The 23,041-nt window shown below is 41.8% G+C and overlaps 2 protein-coding genes across 5 annotated transcripts in view; both read right to left on the bottom strand.

Annotated features, from left to right (window-relative positions):
• Positions 1-13,555, bottom strand: part of SFT2D1 (SFT2 domain containing 1) — a 39,817-nt gene extending 26,262 nt beyond the window's left edge. Inside the window, exon 1 of one of the 3 annotated variants that reach the window (XM_027833256.3) lies at positions 13,181-13,555. In XM_027833256.3, coding sequence (XP_027689057.2) covers positions 13,181-13,243 — 63 coding nt within the window. In that variant the 5' untranslated portion in view covers positions 13,244-13,555. The remainder of the gene's footprint in view (positions 1-13,180) is intronic. The other 2 variants (XM_037895137.2, XM_037895138.2) reach the window with 2 other exon arrangements.
• Positions 13,556-14,739: 1,184 nt separating this feature from the next.
• Positions 14,740-23,041, bottom strand: part of MPC1 (mitochondrial pyruvate carrier 1) — a 40,261-nt gene continuing 31,959 nt past the window's right edge. Inside the window, exon 3 of one of the 2 annotated variants that reach the window (XM_043543198.1) lies at positions 14,740-15,192. In XM_043543198.1, the coding sequence (XP_043399133.1) occupies positions 15,065-15,192 (128 nt within the window). In that variant the 3' untranslated portion in view covers positions 14,740-15,064. Of the gene's footprint in view, positions 15,196-23,041 lie in introns of both variants that reach the window. The other variant, XM_037895139.2, reaches the window with a different exon arrangement.

The following is a 23,041-nucleotide window of genomic DNA, read 5'->3' on the forward strand; positions in this document are numbered from 1 at the left end:
GTACATGGTAAGCTATAGTATGAATCTAAAGTGCACTAGCTTGCTACACACTAACTGGACATTTGGACACTGCAGGATGCTTTGACGTATTATTAAGAGTACTACAGAACTTTCAGTGCACAATAGCAGGGTCCACTCATCTAGTTAGTGCGCAGCTAGCTAGTGCACTGTAGAATCATACTGTGGCGTGCCATGTGCTAACCCTCCAAGTAGACAAGCCTTTAGTATGTATATATTCTGACAAATATTTATGCAAAATATAAGTATCACCATGAGCAATCCCATTGAAATGAAGGTCTAATAGTACTACTCATGGTAATAATGTAAAACACATGCATAAGTGTTTGTAGGACTGGGGCCTAAGTGCTTGATCCAATTCCTACTAACTCAATGGAGAGACTCCAACTGATTTTAATAGGAGTTGGATTGGGCCTCTAAGGTTCTGAATCCAGCAAAGTACTGAGCACATAAGAAATGCCTATTAAATCAATTGGGTCATACCCAATGTTAATCACAAGTTTAAGTACTTTGCTGGATTACGACCTGAATGTGGAGCATAAAATAGATCTTCCCACTAAAAATGAACAGTGGTGCATACACCACTCAGACTTTTCAAAAATACTGGGAATTTGATAAACACAAAAGATACCAAGTCTATTTAATTTAATTAAAATGTCAAAATATGCAATTTAAAAATAAAACAGATGAATATGGGCACTTAATGTTTTACATTTGCTTACAGATTCAATACAGTGATGAAGTATCAAAGTTCTCTTCTCCTGTTTTCAACAATTAAGATCCGCCCTTCCAAATAACAGAATATGTTGCTTACCTTATTAGATACAACTCTTTATCCTTATGTAGGCAAAAAGGAAGTAGATAAAAAAGAGTAACTATGCGTCTCAAAAAATGAAAGAATATGTAGAGATTATATTCCTGAACAAAATCATATGAGAAGCATTTTCTGCACATTCATTCAAATAGCTGAAGATACATATTTGAATCACATGTTCAGGTACATTAATTCATGCAAATAACCACAAGTGCACATAAACATGTTAAATCCTTTCCATTGCAGCTCAGAAATGAAGTGCTGGTATGGCAAGTGCTATCACCACATTAAAGATACCAGACAGCTTCTTTTGGAAAGCCATTTTCAGTCTGCCACAAGAAAGGGGTGGGAGAGGGCAGTTTCTTCAAGCCTATCAGGCATAGTGTTGCCAACTCTTGCAATTTTATTTCAAGTCTCACAATATTTGGTGTTTTTTTTTTAAGCCTAATCTCCTTGGAGCAACTGATTACATGAGAATTTCAGTACTAATTTTTAAATCAAAAAAGTTCTTAGCCCTCCCTTCAGAGAATAGCCTGAAAACATGAACAAAGTACCCTAAAGGCTTGGAAACCAGAAGGCAAATAAAGACCTTCTCCACCACTCCCAATATAAAGCCTCATGATTTAAGACAATTTAATGATTTTTAAGGACTTGACTCATGATTTTTGGATATTTAGGGCTGACAATAAGTCGCGGCATACAGAGGGTAGCTTGGGCAAAAACCAGTGACCCAGCATATGCAGCCATGTTCAGATCAGAGCAGAATAACAGGAGTCAAAAGTTAGAAAAGAGTTTGATTTACGGGCCACTTTTTATACCTCCTACCCTGCATGAAATAAATCTGGACCAAATTACCAGTACTTCAACGTCTGCAATAGCATGCAATCCAGATTTCTTATTAGCTTTTTCCTTTATTCTCCTTTCCCACCTAGCATATCCACATAAGAATCCTCCGAACTACCACTTTATACACTTAGAGCACTATCTGAATCTTCTCAATGGAGAAGAGTGAATAATGCAGCTGAGCAAATGGCTGCACAATTTACCCTTCTGGCAAGTGTAAGCGTGCAAACTGCAGACTTCTCTAGCCACCAGGAGACAAGCAGCTCTAGTAGGTTTACGAACTGCACTGGCAGTCACCTTCTGTGTCCCTGGGAAGCCCTCAATGCCAACTGGCAGTGGGCCCACCAGATTGTAACTCATATTAGGCCCGACACTCACTACCCCCAAAACACTGCTGTCATAATATGTATCTAAAAGATGTGATGTAAGGTATCCTATATAAACTGGTGACATATTAATCCAGAAAATCACTGTGATATATAACTTGTGCAAAACCCATACATACATGTGTACTGGAAATATGTTCTTAAAATATGTCTGGGAGGCAGTACATAAACCCAACCTTCGGCAGACAAAGGAATGTGGATTAACCTGTCCAACTGGCTTGATTACAGGCAGAGGACAATGAAAGTATATTTACATAAAAGGTAAACCAAGCAATCAAGCTAACTGACAGACAAAAGCAAAAAAGATTTTAGTAATCCATCAGTTCATGGACAGCACACTTTGAGCCTGTGAAAATAAGATTCCCCCAGCCTGGAGGGCTAAAGATGCTGGTAACCTGATGTGAGTAAGAAAACTGCAAAGGCAAAGATTGTAACTGGCTAAAATTAAATTTTAGTCAGTAGAAAGTGTGACTTGTTTCTTTTTCTCTTGCTTAGTACCACTTAAACCTCTGTTCTTTGTTAATAAACTTATTCTTGTTTAACAAAACCATCTCAGTGCTGTGTATTAAAGTGAAGTGTCTTCAACTAACTTAACACACTGGTATATACACTGTCTCACTGGACGCAGCAAACTTAATTTTTTGAGTGTCTCTCAGTGAGAGGGACTAGATACTGCAGAGACATCTCTGGGGAACTCCGTAACTGGCGTTCACTGGGTTTCATTGTTACTAAGGTTTAGTTTGGCAGACTCTTGAAGAGCTTGCTGGCATGGCAGACAGTTTTGGGTCAACTCCCTGACACAACTTAGCAGCAGCAAAGCTCCCACTTGCTGAGGCAGGGGGCTAACAGTGGCTTACAGTTCTGGGTGTTGTAAACAGAACTTCACACCTTCTCCAGCAGCACAGCTCAGAAGTTGTGCAGAGGTTAGGCTCCCTGCTTGCTGGCCTTAGGATCTTCATCATGCTAGGTACTGAACACAAAAGAGGAGTAGTCCCTATCAAAATATTACAATCTAATTTGTCCTTCATGTCAAACAGGTGGATATGACAGACACAGGAACCTCAAAATAAGACACTATTATGGGTACAATTTGTGACTATAATGATTGTGATTTAACACAAAAGCAAGATTGAGGATTTCATCATGCCAGACACTACAATATTTGCATTATTAATAGCCTTTGCTTAGTAGAGGACCAGGTAAGGTTAGCAGTGCATATTCCATGTCTGGAAAGAGATTATCAGAACTGTAGCACAAGAAGGAAAGAAGTTTGTTCAGCATACATCCTCCCAATCATCTTTATCTGTACTGCCCTTTACCACTTCGCTTCCCAGGGGCCCAAAATGCCACGATGAAAAAGGAACAAGCAAATCACGGTTCTTTCATAAGTGAGTCATTCACTGAGAAGAGTTGGGGAAGCTTCTCTTATGGGCAACTTATTCCAAAATTGTCTACTATAGGATTTCTTGCACTTTCTTCTTCATGTCAAACCAACCTGATAGCTTTCTTTGAGGGGTAACAAGGCTTTGGATAGGGGGGGAAGTGGTAGTCCTGGTATATCTTGACTTTAGTAAAGCTTTTGATACGGTCTTGCGTGACCTTCTCATAAACTAGGGAAATGCAACCTAGATGGAGCTACTATAAGAGGAGTCCAAAACTGGTTGGAAAACCATTCCCAGAGAGTAGTTATCAGTGGCTCACAGTCATGCTGGAAGGACATAATGAGTGGGGTCCTGCAGGGATCAGTTCTGGGTCCAGTTCTGTTCAATATCTTCATCAACAATTTAAATAATGACAGTACACTTACGAAGTTTGTGGACAATACCAAGCCGGGAGGGGTTGCAAGTGCTTTAGAGAACAGGATTAAAATTCAAATGATCTGGACAAACTGGAGAAATGGTCTGAAGTTAATAGGATAAAATTCAATAAGGACAAATACAAAGTACTCCACTTAGGAAGAAACAATCAGTTGCAAACACACAAAATGGGAAATGATTGCCTAGGAAGGAGTACTGCAGAAAGGGATCTGGGGGTCATAGTGGACCACAAGCTAAATATGAGTCAACAGTGTAACGCTGTTGCAAAAAAAGCAAATATCCTTCGGGGATGTACTAGCAGGACTGTTGTAAGCAAGACGCGAGAAGTAATTCTTCCGCTTTACTCCGTGCTGATTAGACCTCAACTGGAGTCCTGTGTCCAGTTCTGGGCACCACATTTCAGGAAGTACGTGAACAAATCGGAGAGAATCCAGAGAAGAGTGGCAAAAATTAAAGGTTTAGAAAACATAACCTATGAGGAAAGATTGAAAAAATTGGGTTTGTTTAGTCTGGAAAAGGAAGACTGAGGGGGGACATAACAGTTTTCAAGTACGTAAAAGGTTGTTACAAGGAGGAGGGAGAAAAATTGTTCTCGTCAACCTCTGAGGATAGGACAAGAAGCAATGGGCTGAAATTGCAGCAAGGGAGGTTTAAGTTGGATATTAGGAAAAACTTCCTAACTGTCAGGGTGGTTAAACACTGAAATAAATTGCCTAGGGAGGCTGGTGAATCTCCATCATTGGAGAGTTTTAAGAGCAAATGAGACAAACACCTGTCAGGGATGGGCTAGATAATACTTAGCCCTGCCATGAGTGCAGGGGACTGGAGTAGATGACCTCTCACGGTCCCTTTCAGTCCTATGATTCTACGATTTGATGAGCCACTGACCTAGTACATCAGTTCTTATGTTACTAAATTGAACTGTCTGATTCCATTTGCCTTGTCTTGCTGCTTCCATATATCTTTCAGTAAATTATACCTTTTGACTAAATCATTGCAATTTATACAAAGCTGTGCATTTCACACTTTAACAAAGCTTTCACTAATAGCAAGAATGTTCAGAAGCATAGGAAGAACGCTACAGCGGAGACTTGTTGAATTAAAACTTAATTCAACATCTCAAATTAAGTAATTAGTAATTGAGATCTTAGAACTATGTATTCTTTTATATGGAAAGACTCTCAAGATTTAGGGCTTGATACTTATGATTCATGCATATACATTCTCCTCAAAGCATGTTGGCAGCATGGTACCCTACACTAACACATTTCTCTCTACAGCCCTGTGCTCCAGGGCAGCGTTAAACATCTAGCAGTCAGCCCCATACCATCTGTGGTGCAGCATGCTCCTATCAGTCACTTCTATAAAACTTCCTTATTTCTAAAAGTGATTTCTTCCAGTGAATGAAAGGCTTCAGCTGTCAATCAGAATTCAGCCCCTGATTTGAAGTTTTAAAAAAAGAAAGACTTTTTAGATTAACTCTATACAAATGCAAAGAAAACTCTTGTAAACATCTGATTAGTGGTATATGGGTTAGTGTTAAACAGATTCCTTCAAAGCTTTACAAAAAAAAAATAACTGTTCAGAGTAAGCATGAAAAATGTCAGCCCAAAGAATATTTTTCAAAAACTCAGTGAAAAAAATAAGGGCTTTTAATTAAACTGCTTTCACAGCCATAAGACAGACAAGGTGGGGAGGTAATAGCTTTTATTGGACCAACTTCTGCTGGACAGAGAGACAAGCTTTGTGGGTCAAAAGATTGTCCCTCTCACCAACAGAAGTTGGTCCAATAAAAGCTACTACCTTACTCACCTTGTCTCCCGAACATTCTGGGACCAACAGGACTACAATTACACTGTTCACAGCCATAAGTAACACTGAAGAATAAAAAGGGAAGAAAAAAATAAAAACATATGGATCCAAAAGAAGGAATGTTTCTGAAGAGCCTTAATATTTAAATGCCATTTAGCATTTAACGTCTGTAATAAAAGCCCTCCTAGACTGTGGTGACTAGAACCACACAGAAGTACTATTCTCCTCCTATTTGCAATCCCCACAATTTATTGTGCAGGAGCCCTAGCAGCCCCACAGTTAGAACAGTTTCTTTTGCACTTCAGCATTATGTAGATGCCTTAAAAAATTTAAAAGATTCTACACTAAGTATAATGTATGTAATCTGTTTTTAAAAGTCATCAAGGCAAAACACATAGGGTAATGTGAGCAAATTCAGGGTTGTAATATTTAAATAGTGGGTTTTTTAAAAAAAAATCTCTTCCACTTAATCACTTTTAATGATAACTTAGTTAAGTCTTTGATGGAACATGCTGTCCCAACCAAATGCATGTACTTTCTTCATTACATGTTACATTTAGTACGCAACACTCCTCTGATCAAGAACTGCCCAAATGAAGTGGCCTCTGGGAACATCCCAATCCCCACTAGGTAATGTACTTTTTACAGCTTCAGGTAATCAAAACATTCAGGCAACATGATTAATATTACAGGATACGGATCATCAGCCTACCTGTTGCCAGGAAGCCACATCCTGATCTGAGAAGTTCATTAGAACAAACTAACTTTAATAAACATGTACGTATGTCAGTAATAAATATCCCAGATGGTATGTACATTGGGAGGTGCTGGGAAAGGTAATGTACCACATCTACCTTTACTAAATTGAGTCAGCCAGGAAGTGAGCAGATTGGTTCAAAAAGGAATATTTTCCCCCTTTAGAGTAGGGTTTATTCAGCAAAGCAAGTCGTTTGGCAGTTATTTAAACCTGACCTGTTTAATTCCAGTACAAAAAGCAAAAACCTTATTTAAGACACTATGCCTGTTTGCGACAGTAAGATCTTATGCATTTCACACTAGATGAAATTAATTTTAAATAACTAATTTTATTGCTAAGTATAAATATTCAGTTACATTGTTCCCTTAACTCAATTCTTTAAAGACTGGATTAATTTCATGACTTTTGTCACCTTAGTTTTAACTATATAGTTCCCATTTTCTTCAGGAAGTTTAAGTTTAGTTTAAGAGGAAGTTTTAATTTAAAATTTTACTGACGGTGCTGTGTCTTTCTTGAAAAGAGAAGTTAGTATCCTCTAAACCTGTATTTATTTATTTCCTTGACAAAACTGGTCTGATGTTTTAGGGCTGGGAATCTCAGCAGTGGAGGGACTTTAAAAAAAAAAAAAAAGACTAGGAAGGGATTCTCAATGTTTCAGCCTTCAAAATATGGAGTTTATATTTGAGAAAAATCTTCCAGTTCTAAATGGATAGTTACAATTTAAGAGTTCATACGAAAATAGGCATTGTCTGAGGATTTGTTTAATTGTGCAGAACCAGTAAGTGTTGCATACCCCGCTACCAGGTCAGCAGAAGCAGCTGTACTATTCCTAGAGCTCTGCTAACATCCTTGTTAATATCAACAACCAAAATAAAACAAGTCACTACAGAAATCACTATGTAAATTAAAAACAAGAATAACCATGCTAGTTTCTGCACTAACTAAAAACATTAGGACAAGATCAGGCTATTGTAAACATGGCAAAAAAATTTAAGTTATTTTTTAAAGGGTGTGTCCTCTCAGTGCCCTGAATCACGTCTCCAGACATTTTTGTGGCAATGTCCCATCTACTTATTTTTCACCCCACCTCTCAGAAGGGCGAAGTAAATTTAAGTCCAAATTAGATGTATTTCAAACAGGTTCCAAAATTAATGGATACGCAGAGGTTAGTAACAGAGTAAAGGAACTACATGAGATATCTGAATGGGTATATACATTTTCTGGTGGCTCTGGAAAGAACATTTAAAGGAAAATACTGGTAGTTAGCTAAAAATCACTAAGATATTTTCTGGTTTCAGAGTAGCAGCCATGTTAGTCTGTATTCGCAAAAAGAAAAGGAGGACTTGTGGCACCTTAGAGACTAATAAATTTATTTGAGCATAAGCTTTCGTGAGCTACAGCTCACTTCATTTCTGAATAGCAAAGATAAAAATATGTACACAAAAGTCCCGATTCCTGCAAGACATTGAGCAACCTCAGCTCCCAGAAAGTGCTCAGCACTCTGCAAGATCTAGCTTTAAAAGGATTTTTCATAAGATTTGGTAGAAACATCTGCCATTATTTCAGTATTTCCATTCAGTAAATCATGTTTTCAGTGAAAGCTGACAGTTTGCAGCTATGTTTGGGAAGCTTTAGCCCAAATTGTAAGTTTCAGCACACAGCTGATTGATTTAATTTTGGAAACCTGAAGAAAGGCATTCCAGCTGTTTTTGAAAACACAGTAAACACACTGTCAGAAAAGGAGCCAGAATCCAGTAGCCCCAAAACTTCTCTACCTTAAAGAGAGAATGCAACTTTAATATCAAGTGTACACATTAGAGAGTCATGAAATTCAAAGTGTAAGGTCTCTGCTGCAACATTAACTGAGCCATGTAGCATACACAGAGCATTTTATATTCCTTTCTCACTCTTAAAATGGATTTTTTACACCACTGTTACAACAATGTTACCTGTGACTGTAAGTCTTATAAAGAAGCATGCTAATCTTTCTTCAATAAGTTTCCTCACCTGTGGTTTTAACACCATATTAGAGTAAGAATGAAAATTTTCATAAATCTCATTTACTTTTCACCATTAAAAAAAGTATTAAAATGCAGAATAAAGGACGCCAAATACTATATTCAATAAGGAAAAAGCAAAGGGTACTGGAAACTCATGGAGTTTTTGTTACTGGTAGTTAATGTTAGCTTGATCATAAAACTGGATAAACCATAAAATATTGCTTAAAGATCATACGAATAAACTTTTAAATACACTCCAGAATTTTTTTAAAAGCCTCCCTGTATATTCAGTTTCCTCTCTTGATAAAGACAAATATAAAGAACGATTTCAACTTATTCTCTCTTCCCCCTCTACCCTCCCCCAATACTTTGTGTTAGTTTTACTTTCATTTTGATACAAGTATTCTGAATGGTGTGCTGACATTCTGCTGCATTTAGGATAGCACTGACTTGCAATATATTTTTCTACACATTCTTCATTTTATTTTGAAAATCAAGCAGTTAGTACTAAATAAATGCATCCCAGGTACCTCTAAAATATTGCAGCAGGACAGTGTAATTTAGTATTTCAAGAGTTTAGAAAGCCTAGGCTGATTTTTTGTTTGATAAAGAGAATTCTCTCAATTTCGTCTGCTTAGTTTTTGCAGACAATTACCATAAAACATCAGATTTATTATTCAATTGGAAATAACTCTCAATTTGGCAAGTAGGGCTAATAGGACAAATGAGACATACATAAAATTAACAAGCCATATGATATCTATTGCATAAATACCAGCTATCCTTAAGAGAGACCAGATGTTTTCAGCTAAATCTTTTTGAGGTAGCATACGACTGACAAATCTTATCTAGTACAATACATTTCATTTACATTAATGCATGTCTCTTACTGTTTCAAATATAGGGATATGGGAGAAAAATATTAGGCATGCTATCATTTAATGCCTTTTTGTAGTGAGATATAAAAGAGGGAAACTTTTTAAGCATAGTCAATGTCAGTTGTTGTGATGCTTAACACTTTGGTAAATGGAACCCATAAATCTGAATGTTTGGTGTTTTTGCTTTACTGGTTAGATTTTTACTTCCACATTGGCCTCCAATGTTCTGAGAGAAGGCATAGCCTAGAACATGAGAATAGATTTGAATCTACTACCCAGACTGTATCGCCTAGAAAAAACATCTTATTTTATTGTTTTTAAAGGAAGGCTTTCTAAATACGCCTGTGAGTCTAAGGCCCTTTCTATACTATCAAGGGATGCAACCACTTATGGTTTTTTAACATCATGTGAATGCATACTACAATTTTAAAAGCTATTCAATACCTGATACAGGAGTCACCAAAGTTATGTCTGAACAGAATTTAGCTTCAGCTGGTTAAAGTGTAGCATGGACAAAGTATACAAGTATACAGCATGATGCCAAGATGAGAATAACTTTGCAGATGTCTGCTTTCTGAAGCAAAAAGTGAACAGTATCTACACTAGCAATAGTTCATTGCGGGCCTGCTTAAAAGAATCCAAGTTCTCAAAGGAGGCCACATTGGTGCAAACCGCTGGTGGTGGTAACAGATCACCACTGTTTACACCAGCTCACCTAACCTGCTCAAACTGGCCTAGAAAATAGGGTGATAAAAGTGTCTGCAACCTATCTATGCTAATGCTCCCACCAGTAGAGCTGAACCAGTGGTAGTGTAACAGAAATTAAGAAAAAGGCCAGTGCAAACAAGACCTAAGGTTTGGTATGGCAACACATTCAAATGCACATACACTACAGGGTGCAATATTCCAAGTATGAGCACCATATAACCATCCGTGGCCAAAACATCAATGCTCCTGTCTTGATATAATTGGCAGGAATGCAATTTCAAAGTGTAGACATAAACAGCATCTTTTCAGATAAGACTATTCCAATATATACTCGCTGATGGCTGTACCAGCCAGATGCAGGTGTGTGGGAGGGGTGGCACTAGGGGATTGAGAGTTAGTCTACACTGGCAACATTAAACCACCTCCACGAGGGGCGGAGCTACCAGCACTGGGGGTGGAGCTACCAGCACTAGTGCACTGTCTATACTGGTGCTTTACAGCACTGAAACTTGCTGCTCTCGGGGCGGGGGGGGAGAGGGGGGATGTTTTTTCACACCTCGAAGCGAGAAAGTTGCAGCGCTGTAAAGTGCTAGTGTAGACAAGCCCTAAGAGAATCAAGAAATCCTACTAGTCCAGGTACAGAACCTCCTTACCTACTTCTACCATGTTACATTTAAATCTCCCCCCCCCAAATATTATTTATCTCAGGAAACTGGGCAAGTAGAATTTTGCAAGTCTGGTTTAAAGCTTTATTACAAATGTAAGAAAGTGATATTATAAACTACACTAATAAAATACAGTCAAGTCACTTATACTGTAGTTTAGTGTCAGATATTTAGAAGTGATGCATTTCTAGCTCCCGGATTGACTCTGTGGAGAGATACGTCATCAATTATGAGGTAATTAATTAAATGCTCAGACACTCATCTTATGATCACCCCCCATAATGAATGCTACATTGTCCAGTAGGGCAGAATTATGCGAGTATCTATTCAAATATTTCCAACCCACATAAAAGTTGCCACAGGATGGCAGACTTAGGAAGTCTCCTATACTTACAGTCTAAGGTGGATATGCTCTCTCCCCCCCTGAATTTAAGGTTTTTGTTTTTAAAAAGCAAACAAAAACACCATATCACACCAATGGTTCATGCAGTCCAGTATCCCACCTCAGACAGTGGCAAATACCAAATGCTTCCCAAGAAGGCACAACCCTATAGTGGACAATTACAGAATAATCTCTCCCCAGGACAAGTTTCTGACTAGCCCCCAGAAATTTGTGCTTGGTTTCAACACTGAATCATAAGGGATATAAATTTTTTTTTTAACCCTATGTGAGAAACTTCAGTGATCTAACAAGGATAGGTGAATTGGCAATAGAATAAGAGATTCATTACACTGTGTTAGACAGCACTGAACGTTGATTGATAGGAATAATCTCAACTACTCATACACATTGCTGAGTTCTAAATTAGCTGACTACTAGATTAACAGGAAACAAACCAGGGCATTGTGACCAGTACCATGAAAACCTCTGCTCAGTATGCTGGGACAATTGACAAAATAAACAGCACACAAAATACTGAAGTTACAATTACAAAAATATAAATTTGTGGAATGCCTTCAACTCAAATAACGTGCTGTAGCTCAGATAACACACCCAGCAGAGAAATAGCAAAAACAAAAGGGATTCAGACTGACGATGAAAATTATTTAAAGGGAGACTGTTGTACAAAGAGAGAATTAAAAGAATGAGACTAGTTTACAAAGAAAATGAGTAACAGGAAAAATAAGAGACATGCATAATATAACGAATGTTACAGAGAACATAAATTGGGTGCTCCTCTTTACCCTCACTTGGCTGTACAATGAAGGAAACACACACAGCTTGAAAGACAGCAAGTTTAAAATGAATGAACATATCTTGATTTACCTAACATATTGTTAAAGTTTCACAGCTTTGCAGAAGTCAAACAAGAATTAGACATTTATATGGGTAACTAGAGGATCCAAAAAATTTTTCAGTAGGATTAAAAACCCAAGGACTTGTCCACATAAGGAAATCGCCTGGAACAGCTATTGTGGGGCATGCACTAATTAATCCAGAATAAAGTGATTTTTACTCCAGAGAAGGGTACACCCAGGGACCTATTCCAAAACAGAAAGCCCGGTCTGTTTCCCCTTCCAGACTAGCCCTTAGAGGACGCTAAACCCTCATGCTTCAGGATACAAACTAATAAAAAAGTGACAGGTTTCAGAGTAGCAGCCGTGTTAGTCTGTATCCACAAAAGGAGTACTTGTGGCACCTTAAAGACTAACACATTTATTTGAGCATAAGCTTCCGTGAGCTACAGCTCACTTCATTGGACGCATTCAGTAGAAAATACAGTGGGGAGATTTTATATACACAGAGAACATGAAACAATGGGTGTTACCATACACACCATAAAGAGAGTGATCAGATAAGGTGACCTATTACCAGCAGGAGAGAAAAAACCCCAAAAACCTTTTGTAGTCATAATCAAGGTGGGCCATTTCCAGCAGTTGACAAGAACGTGTGACTGGGGTGAGGAAGGAGAATAAACATGGGGAAATAGTTTTACGTTGTGTAATGACACATCCATTCCCAGTCCCAAGCCTAATGTAATGGTGTCCAGTATGCAAATTAATTCCAATTTAGCAGTCTCTCATTGGAGTCTGTTTTTGAAGTTTTTTTGTTGAAGAATCACAACTTTTAGGTCTGTAATCAAGTGACCAGAGAGACTGAAGTGTTCTCCCACTGGTTTTTGAATCCCATTGGTCAGGCTCCCATACTGGCTGTGGGGTTTCTTGCTCGGGTGCTGAGCCATGGGATACTGGCCGGGATGAGCCCTGTCCGATGGGCAGGTCAGCTCCCGTGTCACAGGAGCTGGTGACCCATTAGCCAGCCAGCCCGCCCAGCTTCTGGGCGCTGTCCTGTGGCGGTGAGTTCCACAGGCCGCTCACAGGAGAAGGCACCGCGAGGGGGCTGATTCCTAACCGCCGCCGCCCACCCCCCAGTCGAAACAAGGGACATCGATACCAACAGGTGCCTCTACTACATCGGAGAAACCAATGATCGCCCGGGGCCACAAACCCCTTCCGGCCCCGGGGCAGCCCTGCGAGGTACCTGCGCCGTCAGCCCCTGCTCCTCGTCCTCGTGCCCGCTCAGCACCCGGCGCAGCTTCTCCATCTCGCCGCCGCCGCTCCAGGCCCCTCGTCCCGCCCACCCCGCGCTGTCCCCTCCCCCCTCGAGCCCCGCGCACCACTGACCCGCCCTGCTAGAGCCCCACCGGAAGTCACGAGACCACAAACGGAAACAGACGCCCCGCAGCAGGGAGTTTAATCCGACCGTTAGAGTCCGGCCAGGAGCCGAGCCGAGCGCCGCCCCCTCCAGGCGAAAGGCCCCCACCCCCGTTCCTGACTTCGCCGTTTATTCCCGCCCTCGTCCCCAACTGCGCCCCGTCCCGAGCCTAGCCCCGCCCTGTCCCCGCGCACAGCCCCTTCCCTCCTCGCCACGCCCCCTTCGCCTACGCAACCCGCTCTCCTGGTCCCTCTCCCTCCGCCTGCTTAGTGCCCACGCCCCCTGCCGGCCTCGGCTCCGCCCCTTTTCTCATCCCTGCCCCCGGCGAGGTCGCTCGGCTTGACCTGCCCTCGTGGTCCTACGCCCGGCCAGCCTAGGGTCCTCAGCAGCGCCGGGGCGGGGGCGGCCATGGGCAGAGCCCGCACCAGCCAGTGCTCCTTGGGCATCCCCAGCTCTTGGGCAGCCTCGCAATGGCAGGCGCTCTGCCAGCGTGTTTGTGTCATTTCTTACTAACAGGTTTCAGAGTAACAGCTGTCTTAGTCTGTATTTGCAAAAAGAAAAGGAGCAGCATTCACAAAAAGAACAGGAGGACTTGTGGCACCTTAGAGACTAACACATTTATTTGAGCATAAGCTTTCGTCAGCGACAGCTCACTTCATCGGATGCTTTCAGTGGGAAATACAGTAGGGGGATTTTTATATATACAGAGAACATGAAACAAGGGGTGTTACCATACACACTGAGTGATCAGTAAGGTGAGCTATTACCAGCAGGAGAGAAAAAAAAACCTTTTGTAGTGATCATAGAATATCAGGGTTGGAAGGGACCTCAGGAGGTCATCTGGTCCAACCCCCTGCTCAAAGCAGGACCGATCCCCAATTTTTGCCCCAGATCCCAAATGGCCCTCAAGGATTTAACTCACAGCCCTGGGTTTAGCTCAAACCACTGAGCTATCCCTCCCCCCCATAATCAAGGTGGACCATTTCTAGCAGTTGACAAGAACGTGTGAGGAACAGTAGGGGGGGAAAATAAACGTGGGGAAATAGTTTTACTTTGTGTAACGACCCATCCACTCCCAGTCTTTATTCAAGCCTAATTTAATGGTGTCCAGTGTGCAAATTAATTCCAATTCAGCAGTCTCTCGTTGGAGTCTGTTTTTGAAGTTTTTTTGTTGTAATATTGCGACTTTTAGGTCTGTAATCGAGTGACCAGAGAGATTGAAGTGTTCTCCGACTGGTTTTCTAATGTTATAATTCTTGACGTCTGATTTGTGTCCATCTATTCTTTTACATAGAGTCTGTCCGATTTGACCAATGTACATGGCAGAGGGGCATTGCTGGCACATGACGGCATATATCACATTGGTAGATGTGCAGGTGAACGAGCCTCTGATTGTGTGGCTGATGTGATTCAGCCCTATGATGGTGTCCCCTGAATAGATACGTGGACACAGTTGGCAACGGGCTTTGTTGCAGGGATAGGTTCCTGGGTTACTGTTTTTGTTGTGTGCAGATTGCTCTGTCCCCACTGCCAATCAGTCCTATGGAGCAGTGGTCTCCAAAGTGGGGTGCACGCATCCCAGGGGGTGCGCAAGACCATCTGTGGGGGTGCACGGCAGGAGGAGCGCCGCCAAAGGAGCACCACCGGCATGGTGGCAGCAGGGCTCCTGGACTTTTGATTCTTTGATTCTCGGCTCTCCCCGCTCCGTCTTCAGCAGCACGCCGGCGGCAGCTCAGCTCTCCCCGCTCCTTGTTCGGCAACACTTCTTCTTCTTCTTTTTTTTTTTGCTTCCCCAGAGCTGGCCCTGGGGGTGTGCGACTCAAAAAGTTTGGAGACCCCTGCTAAAGAAAGGGATTTCTGTAAAAATGTAGGCATGCCCCAGGATGTCATAAATGGAATAACAGCTCATGTCACCTCCTGTGGTTATTCTCTTAAGTGCAACCTCTCAGTTAAATTGTAAATAAATAATAAGTGTGAATAAATAATTCCCTATAAAATACTACTATATTGATATTAAAGTATCTGCAGAGAAATACTCTGAATTAATCTAAACTTCCTACAGTAATATTTAAACATTAAGTAAATTAATTAAGTAAATCTACATACATACATCTTGTCATTGCTTACAATTCAATGCAACAATCAATTTCCTATCAAATTAAGGCAAAAGCACATCACATTATACAGGATTGCATTCACAAGCTAAATCCATCTTCAATGAAAATGATCTACAAGAACAGAAGAACGGCCATGCTGGGTCACACCAATGGTCCATCTAGCTCATATTTGGTCGATGAACAGTGGCTTGTGCCAGATACTTCAGAGCAAATGAACAGAACAGGGCACTTAGTCAAATGATCCTTCCCATCATCCAGTCCCAGCTTCTGACAGTCAGAAATTTAGGGACACCCAGAGCAAGGGGTTGCATCCCTGACCATCTTGGCTAATAGCCGTTGATGGACCTATTCTCCAGGAATTTATCTAATTCTGTTTTGAACCCAGTTATATTTTTGGCCTTCACAACTTCCCTGGTAATGAGTTCCACCAGTTGACTGTGTGTTGTGTGAAAAAGTACTTCCTTATGTTTGTTTTAAACCTGCTCTCTATTCATTTTCTTGGGGGACCCCTCGGGGTGCTAGAACAATTTTTATAGTGGGGGTGCTGAGAGCCATTGAACCAAACTGTAAACCCTGTATATGATGGTGGTGACCCCTGATTCTTGTGTTATGTGAAGGAGTAAATAACACTTCCTTCGTCACTTTCTCCACACCATTCATGATTTATAGACTTCTTATCATATCCCCTTTTAGCCGTATCTTTTCTAAGATGAACAGTCCGCCTTTTTAACCTCTCCTCAAATGGAAACTGTGCCATAGTCCTACTCATTGTTGCCCTTCTCTGTACTTTTTCCAATTCTAATATATCTTTTTTGAGATGGGGTGACCAGAACTGCATGTAGTATTCAGGGTGTTGGCATACCATGGATTTATACAGTGGCATTATTCTCTTTTCTGTCTTATTCTCTATCCCTTTCTTAATGGTTCCTAACATTCTGTGAGCTTTTATGACTGCTGCTGCACATTGAGCAGATATTTTCTGACAACTATCCACGATGACCCCAAGATCTCTTTATTGAGTGGTAACAGCTAATTTAGACCCCATACTTTTGTATGCATAGTTGGGATTATATTGTCTAATGTGCATGATGTTTAATGTGCATGATGTACAGCTACAGCAAGGCACGTATCTATCTATGCCATTTTAAGAGTCCTAAACCATTGTGATATCATAGGTAAATCAACTAAGCACCATCCTTACTCTGAGGCTAATTTGCATGCATCAGTTTCATTGGTTGTATGAAGAAGACTGTACTGATGGTGAATTATTTGGCCTAACTGCCACTGGTATAAATCAATATAAATCTTCCAGCACAGCCCATCCCTAGACACAAATCAAAACAACCGCCCACACAACACAACCAGCTCACATGATAACCCCAAACACACATAGCCCTCACACAGCACAGACCCATCATTCATCCCCTGCAAAAAAAGAAAAAAGAAAAAAACCCAGTCAGCACAACACAGCCCCCCCACAAATCATAACTTTTCCAGCACAACACACAGGTTTGCCCACCCTCACTCATACTTCCCATAAAACCATAAACGTGAGCAGAGAAGCTGCTGGTCCATTGCTACTCATTATATAGTTATAGCTATAATAGACAGCTAGCTTCTATAGCCACTCACATGATAAGACCGATCTGGGTACAGACAATATTTGCAGGAGAACTCACAAATCATCTAGCTGCATAGTTCCTTATTGTTGCCTTTCAAATGGTCAGTTTTGTCTTCTGAGATTGGGTTTAGATATTTGCGTCTCAAATCCTGCAAACCTTTATTCACATGAGTATATCCAGTAATGCCCAATGGTGATTAAAGACTACATATATGAATAAGCATTTACAGGATAATTCCCCTGGTGATAAGGCCTGTCATAAGATAATGGCCAAATTCTGTTCTTAGTGACAAGCACACAACTGCATTAAAATTCCATGTGTGTTACACAGCATAATCTGGTCCAATATGGGGTATCATTGGCAGCCTGTTAAAAACTTTGGACCACCTTTGGCCCCAAGGTAACTTGATTTAATTCAGTGAAGTTACATCAGAAATGAATTTGGCCCCTTTAGTTTAAAAGGAAAAAAAACATTTAAAACCCCAGCCTGTACTTCATTGTTTTCCTGCTTGCCCAGTGGTTCAGTATTAGACTTTGAGTTGGAGTCATAGTAGTAGCTTTATGTGGAGAAAGATAAAACAGTCTAATTATCCACTTTCGTAGTGCTTAGATTTGTACCAAAAAGCCAGACTTATTACAGACACCTCAGATAGACATTAGATATACAAAAGTTAGAATCTATTAATTCAGTTTTGGGCCAACATTTGCCTCTGCCATTCATTTCTTTCTGACTGGAAATTTCTGCATATGCCCCTGAGGTGAAATTTCCCCAATTTCTGCAGCAAAAACCAAAAACAGTTTTTTATAACAAAATTTAGATGCAAGATTGTTTACATGCAAGATGTACCTTTAGTTTGTTTGCATGGCAAACAGCAAAGATTCGAGGTGAAACTACAATAGTTTCGATTTTCATAAAACTAATGAATGTGATTATTCTTCTTAATGATGGCTGGTTAATCTATTTTAAGAATTATTAATATTACAGTCAAGCCTAAAGGTCTTACCAAAGATCAGGCCCCCATTCTGCTAGTCCTGTACATATACATAGCAAGAGACAGTATCTGCCCCAAACAGCTTACAATCTAAATAGACAAGACAGACAAAAGGTGGGAGAAAGGCAGTATTATTATCTCCAGTTTATAGATGGGGAACTGAGTCTGGATCTGCCCTCTCTGAGCCATATGCCAAGCTAAGCCAGGCCTGCCCCGCGCCCTATGCCCCACCCCCCACCATCTCTTTTGCCTGGGGACAGCTGCCCTGCTAGAGAGGGGTCTTCTCCCTGGGCCCCTTCCCTAGGAAAATTCTGGTTGTGCCCCTGCCTTGTGCAACTTAAGAGTACTGGCCAATGTACAACAAAGCCTTAAACAGCTCCCCTAAACCTGGAACAATTGGTAACATTAAAATATTGCTCATATAGGTTTTGACAAATAAAACTTATTTTCAAAGGGTGTTCTGAAAGCAAAATATAAAAATAGGACCAAAGCCAAACACAAACCCAGCTTCCATTCAAAAGGCAAAACCAAATTCAATGTTGTGTAACTCTTATTGACATCAGTCTAATTACACTAGGGATAAATTTGACTCACCCTGTATAAGATTCCCAAATGGCTTTCCAATTGTGATCATGTAAGCACAGAGGTAGACAGCATGCTGAGATTGTATACCTGTTATTATGGAGTTGGACACATGATACTCTTGCTCTAAACAAGAAAATAGAATAATAAAAATGTAGGCCTATTTGAATAGGGAGGAGTGTGGGAGGTACTGTTTTACATATGGACTGTTGCCCTCTAATGGCTGGCCTAAAAAGAGGTTATAAGACCTAGCTATTACTAAGAACTAATGGTCAACTAATTACCACTGCATGATAGTATGGAAATATTTTTTGATAATTATCCACAATTTAGTTTCACCAGTTTTCCTGACACTGACATTATACATTTTCACATTTTGTAAAAATATTAATTTAGCTGTGTAAACATGAAAAATCATGAGATTTTCCTTGTCTTTGCAGTGAAAACAATTTCACTCAAAAATGGTTCTATATTAGTGTAGAAACTTTAGAAAACCTGGACTAATACTAAGTTTGCAACAAAAGGGGGCATATGCTCAAATTTCAAGCATTTTGAATTTTGCTGTTAGTATTTCCCTTGTCTCTAATTCAGCTCAGATAAACAACAAAAAACACTTTGTTCATGGCGTTCAGTTATGCAGTAGATTGGCTGTATTGTAGATCTTTGTCGGTTCTGGAGCAAGTAGAAAGACGGTAGTGATATTTTTCTAACATGCTTAAGTGATTTAGGAGGCTAAGCCTTGGTCTACACTACAGAGTTAGGTCAACACAAGGCAGTTTACGTTGACCTAACTGTGTAAATGTCTACACTAAAATGTTGCTCCCATTGATGTAACTCACCCGTTATGCCGACTTAATAACTCCACCTCTGCGAGAGGCATAGTGCTTAAGCCGATGTAGGTTGTTCAATACAGTGCAAGTGTAGATACTATGTTGCTTACATCACCTCTTACTGGCTTTCTGAAGCTGTCCCACAATGCTCCACACTGACAGTTCAATTGGTGCAAGCCCTCCTGACACAGCAGACACAAGGAGTGCAGTGTGGATATTCAAAAACAATTAAATTACTCTGGTGGCTGTATGTGGCCATAACTTAGGTCAACATAATTTTGTAGTGTAGACATACCCTAAGTCTTCTTTTTTTTAAAATGACTTTGGCATTTAGAAACCTAAATCCCAAGGACTTTCAATGAGACACAGGCTCTTAAATGCCCGAGTCACGTTCTAAAAAGAAGACTTAAGAGCCTACGTCACCTAGGTACTTTTGAAAATTTTACCCTCTGTAATGAGGTTTCTACCCTCTTTTGTGTCCCTAAGACAGGCCCAACAGAAGGGAAGAATAAAAGCTTCTCTCTGCCATGGCTGACTGGTTGGACCAAAAGGCTAGGAAGGAACAAAAACCTGTTCTGCTACTTTCTCTGGGTTAACACAGGCATACAAGGTGTGTTTTGTTTAGTCTCTATAAATTCTTCTTAACCCCTGGCACAAAAAACCACGGGAAAAAAGTCATTCTTCTTTTGTTTAAGAGGTATATTATTAATACCCCAGTCAGGATTGCTTTCCAATTTTACGGTGAAGGGTTTGTAGGATTACAAACCAAGGTTTTCCTTCATCCCATCTATCTCTGTACTAAGGCTTCTGCTGAAGAGCCCATCCCATATGCAGGGAAATAACGCAGGATATTAATCAGGAGAGGCAAACTGATGCAGAAAAGGCAAGACCAACCTAGATCTTCACCCAAAATTCAAGTGAACTGAATGTGAACCTTTGAAATTCAAATACATGTAGTTAGCTTTCCCCCCTCCCACTTGCATTATCAGCTAGAGCTGGATGTGAATCAACTGAAATGTTGGGGGAAATAGCTGCTTACAATGTATTTCTGGTCCCAGTGAAAGCACTAAAAGTACTAAAAATCTTGTGAGACAGTATGTTCATGTAGTATCTCAAACTCAGGTTTAGTATCACAGAGGTTTGGATAAGTCTCTGAGCTTTTGGGTACTTAACCAAACTTTGAGATTTGCCTACTACTAGATAATAAGTGGGCTGAGAGGTGGTCCTCATTCTCCTCCTTCTGCCAGTGGTTCCTTGCCTGTGATCCATGAAGCACTAGCTCGTAGTCCAGAGATGTGGCTGATCACTTGGTACTGGCTCTGCTCTTTGTTTCCTGCTGTCACATCACACTGATGGTGGAGTCTCCTGTCAGTGTGATGTATGAGGATTCAGCAAACATTTTTTTCTTTGAAGTGTTGGGTTGCTGAATCACCTGCATTGTGATTGGATTAGAGTAGGAAAGATGTGTACAGTTCCAGTCCAGCTCGCTCATCCATGCAAGCCATGTGCCATACTGGTGCAAAAACTGCAATAAGTAGGGGGATAAACATGGATGCAGATTTAAGTTCAGAGTTACTTTTCCTTGTGAATGCCGCTAACCCCTCATGGTTCCTCCACCTTTCCAGAATTACTTCTAGAAGGCCAATTGTGTGCCCCCACAGGTTTTAACTGGTTGAAGATTTATTTGATGGTAGCCTACATTCACTGTGTCCAGAGGCTTCTATTCTCACTCATACCACTCAGCACCACTCTGATAAGGCCCCTTTCTCAGCTGATGCTTCCCCATGGCAGTAATTTTTACAAAATGGTCAGACTGTTCCTAAGCAGACCCAGGGCCGATTAATCTTTTGTGGGCCTAGCACCAAACATATTTGTGGGCCCCCACTGGGGCAATGGAGCATGGTGCAGGGGGGCCGACCACCAGAGCGAGGGGCCAGCCAGTGGTATGGCATGGCAGGGGCGGCCCCGCTCTGCCCAGCCCAGTGTGAGGGCACTATTTACAAACTGGCAGTTGCCAGACACACAGTGGCCCGCCCGGCCCTGTGCTGCCAGCATACCCCTTCCCTTCGCGGGGTGGGCTGTGCCACGTCAGACATCACCCCCGCCCAACACCAGAACATCCCCCCCTCCAATTCCCTATGGCCAGAGCCCCCTCAGACCTGCTATGCCCAGACTCCCAGACCCTGCCCAAATGCACAGCGCCCTGCACATCACCACACCTGCCCAGCGCCCTCCTGCCCACAGCCCCACCACAACTGCCCTCCACACAACCCCCACACCCTAGTGCCCCAACACACACATCTTCCTCACCCCCTCACAGCCGAGCACCACCCCAGGTCCCCCAGAGACCCTCTCCTCCACGCCCTGCCTCCTGGCCGCACTCATCGGCCCAGCTGGGAGGTGATTGTGTCTGCTGGGCTGAGCTGCCAGTGCAGCCAGGGCTGGTCCCAGGATGGAGAATCACTGTAGCCCCCAGGGAGTGGCACGATCAGCCAGACCAGGGTGTGCCCCAGCCAGCTTCCCTCAGGACCTACTTGGCTGGAGGGGCCCAGCCAAGCCCCCCACACTGTCCCACATCAACTGGCTGAGACTGGCCAGGATTCTGCACCAGTCCCAGGTGGCTCAGCTCCAGGGAGACAGGTGAGGCTTCACAGGTGGTGGGAAGCAGAGACTTCCTGGAGCCAGGGGGCAGAGAGAATCATAGAAAAGAGTTGGAAGAGACCTCAGGAGGTCACCTAGTCTAACCCCCTGCTCAAAGCAGGACCAACCCCAACTAAATCATCCCAGCCAAGGCTTTGTCAAGACAGGCCTTAAAAACCTCTAAGGATGGAGATTTAAGGAGATTTCACCACCTCCCTAGATAACCCATTCCAGTGCTTCAACACCCTCCTAGTGAAACAGCATTTCCTAATATCCAACCTAGACCTCCCCCACTGCAACTTGAGACCATTGCTCCTTGTTCTGTCATTTGCCACCACTGAGAACAGCCTAACTCCATCCTCTTTGGAACCCCCTTTCAAGTGGTTGAAGGCTGCTATCAAATCCCCCCTCACTCTTCTCTTCTGCAGACTAAATAAACCCTGTTCCCTCAGCCTCTCCTCGTAAGTCATGTGCCCCAGCCCCCTGATAATTTTCGTTGCACTCCTCTGGACTCTCTCCAATTTGTCCACATCCTTTCTGTAGTGAGGAGACCAAAACTGGACACAATACTCCAGATGTGGCCTCACCAGTGTCGAACAGAGGGGAATAATCACTTCCCTCGATCTGCTGGCAATGCTCCTACTAATGCAGCCATCCCCACCCCCCCCCCCCACCCCAAACCCACTCTGCTGTTGGTAATAGCTTATCTAAAGTGATCACTCTCCTTACAATGATCAACAGGAGAGTGGGTTTGTTGGGGGTGGGGGGGGGGGTGGGGGAGAAAACCTGGATTTGTGCTGGAAATGGCCCACCTTGATTATCATACACATTGTAAGGAGAGTAAGCTATTACCAGCAGGAGAGTAGGGTGGGGGGAGAGAAAACCTTTTGTAGTGATAAACACCC

This window comes from Chelonia mydas, chromosome 3 (assembly GCF_015237465.2).
Source record: "Chelonia mydas isolate rCheMyd1 chromosome 3, rCheMyd1.pri.v2, whole genome shotgun sequence".
Taxonomy (NCBI): Eukaryota; Metazoa; Chordata; order Testudines; family Cheloniidae; genus Chelonia; species Chelonia mydas.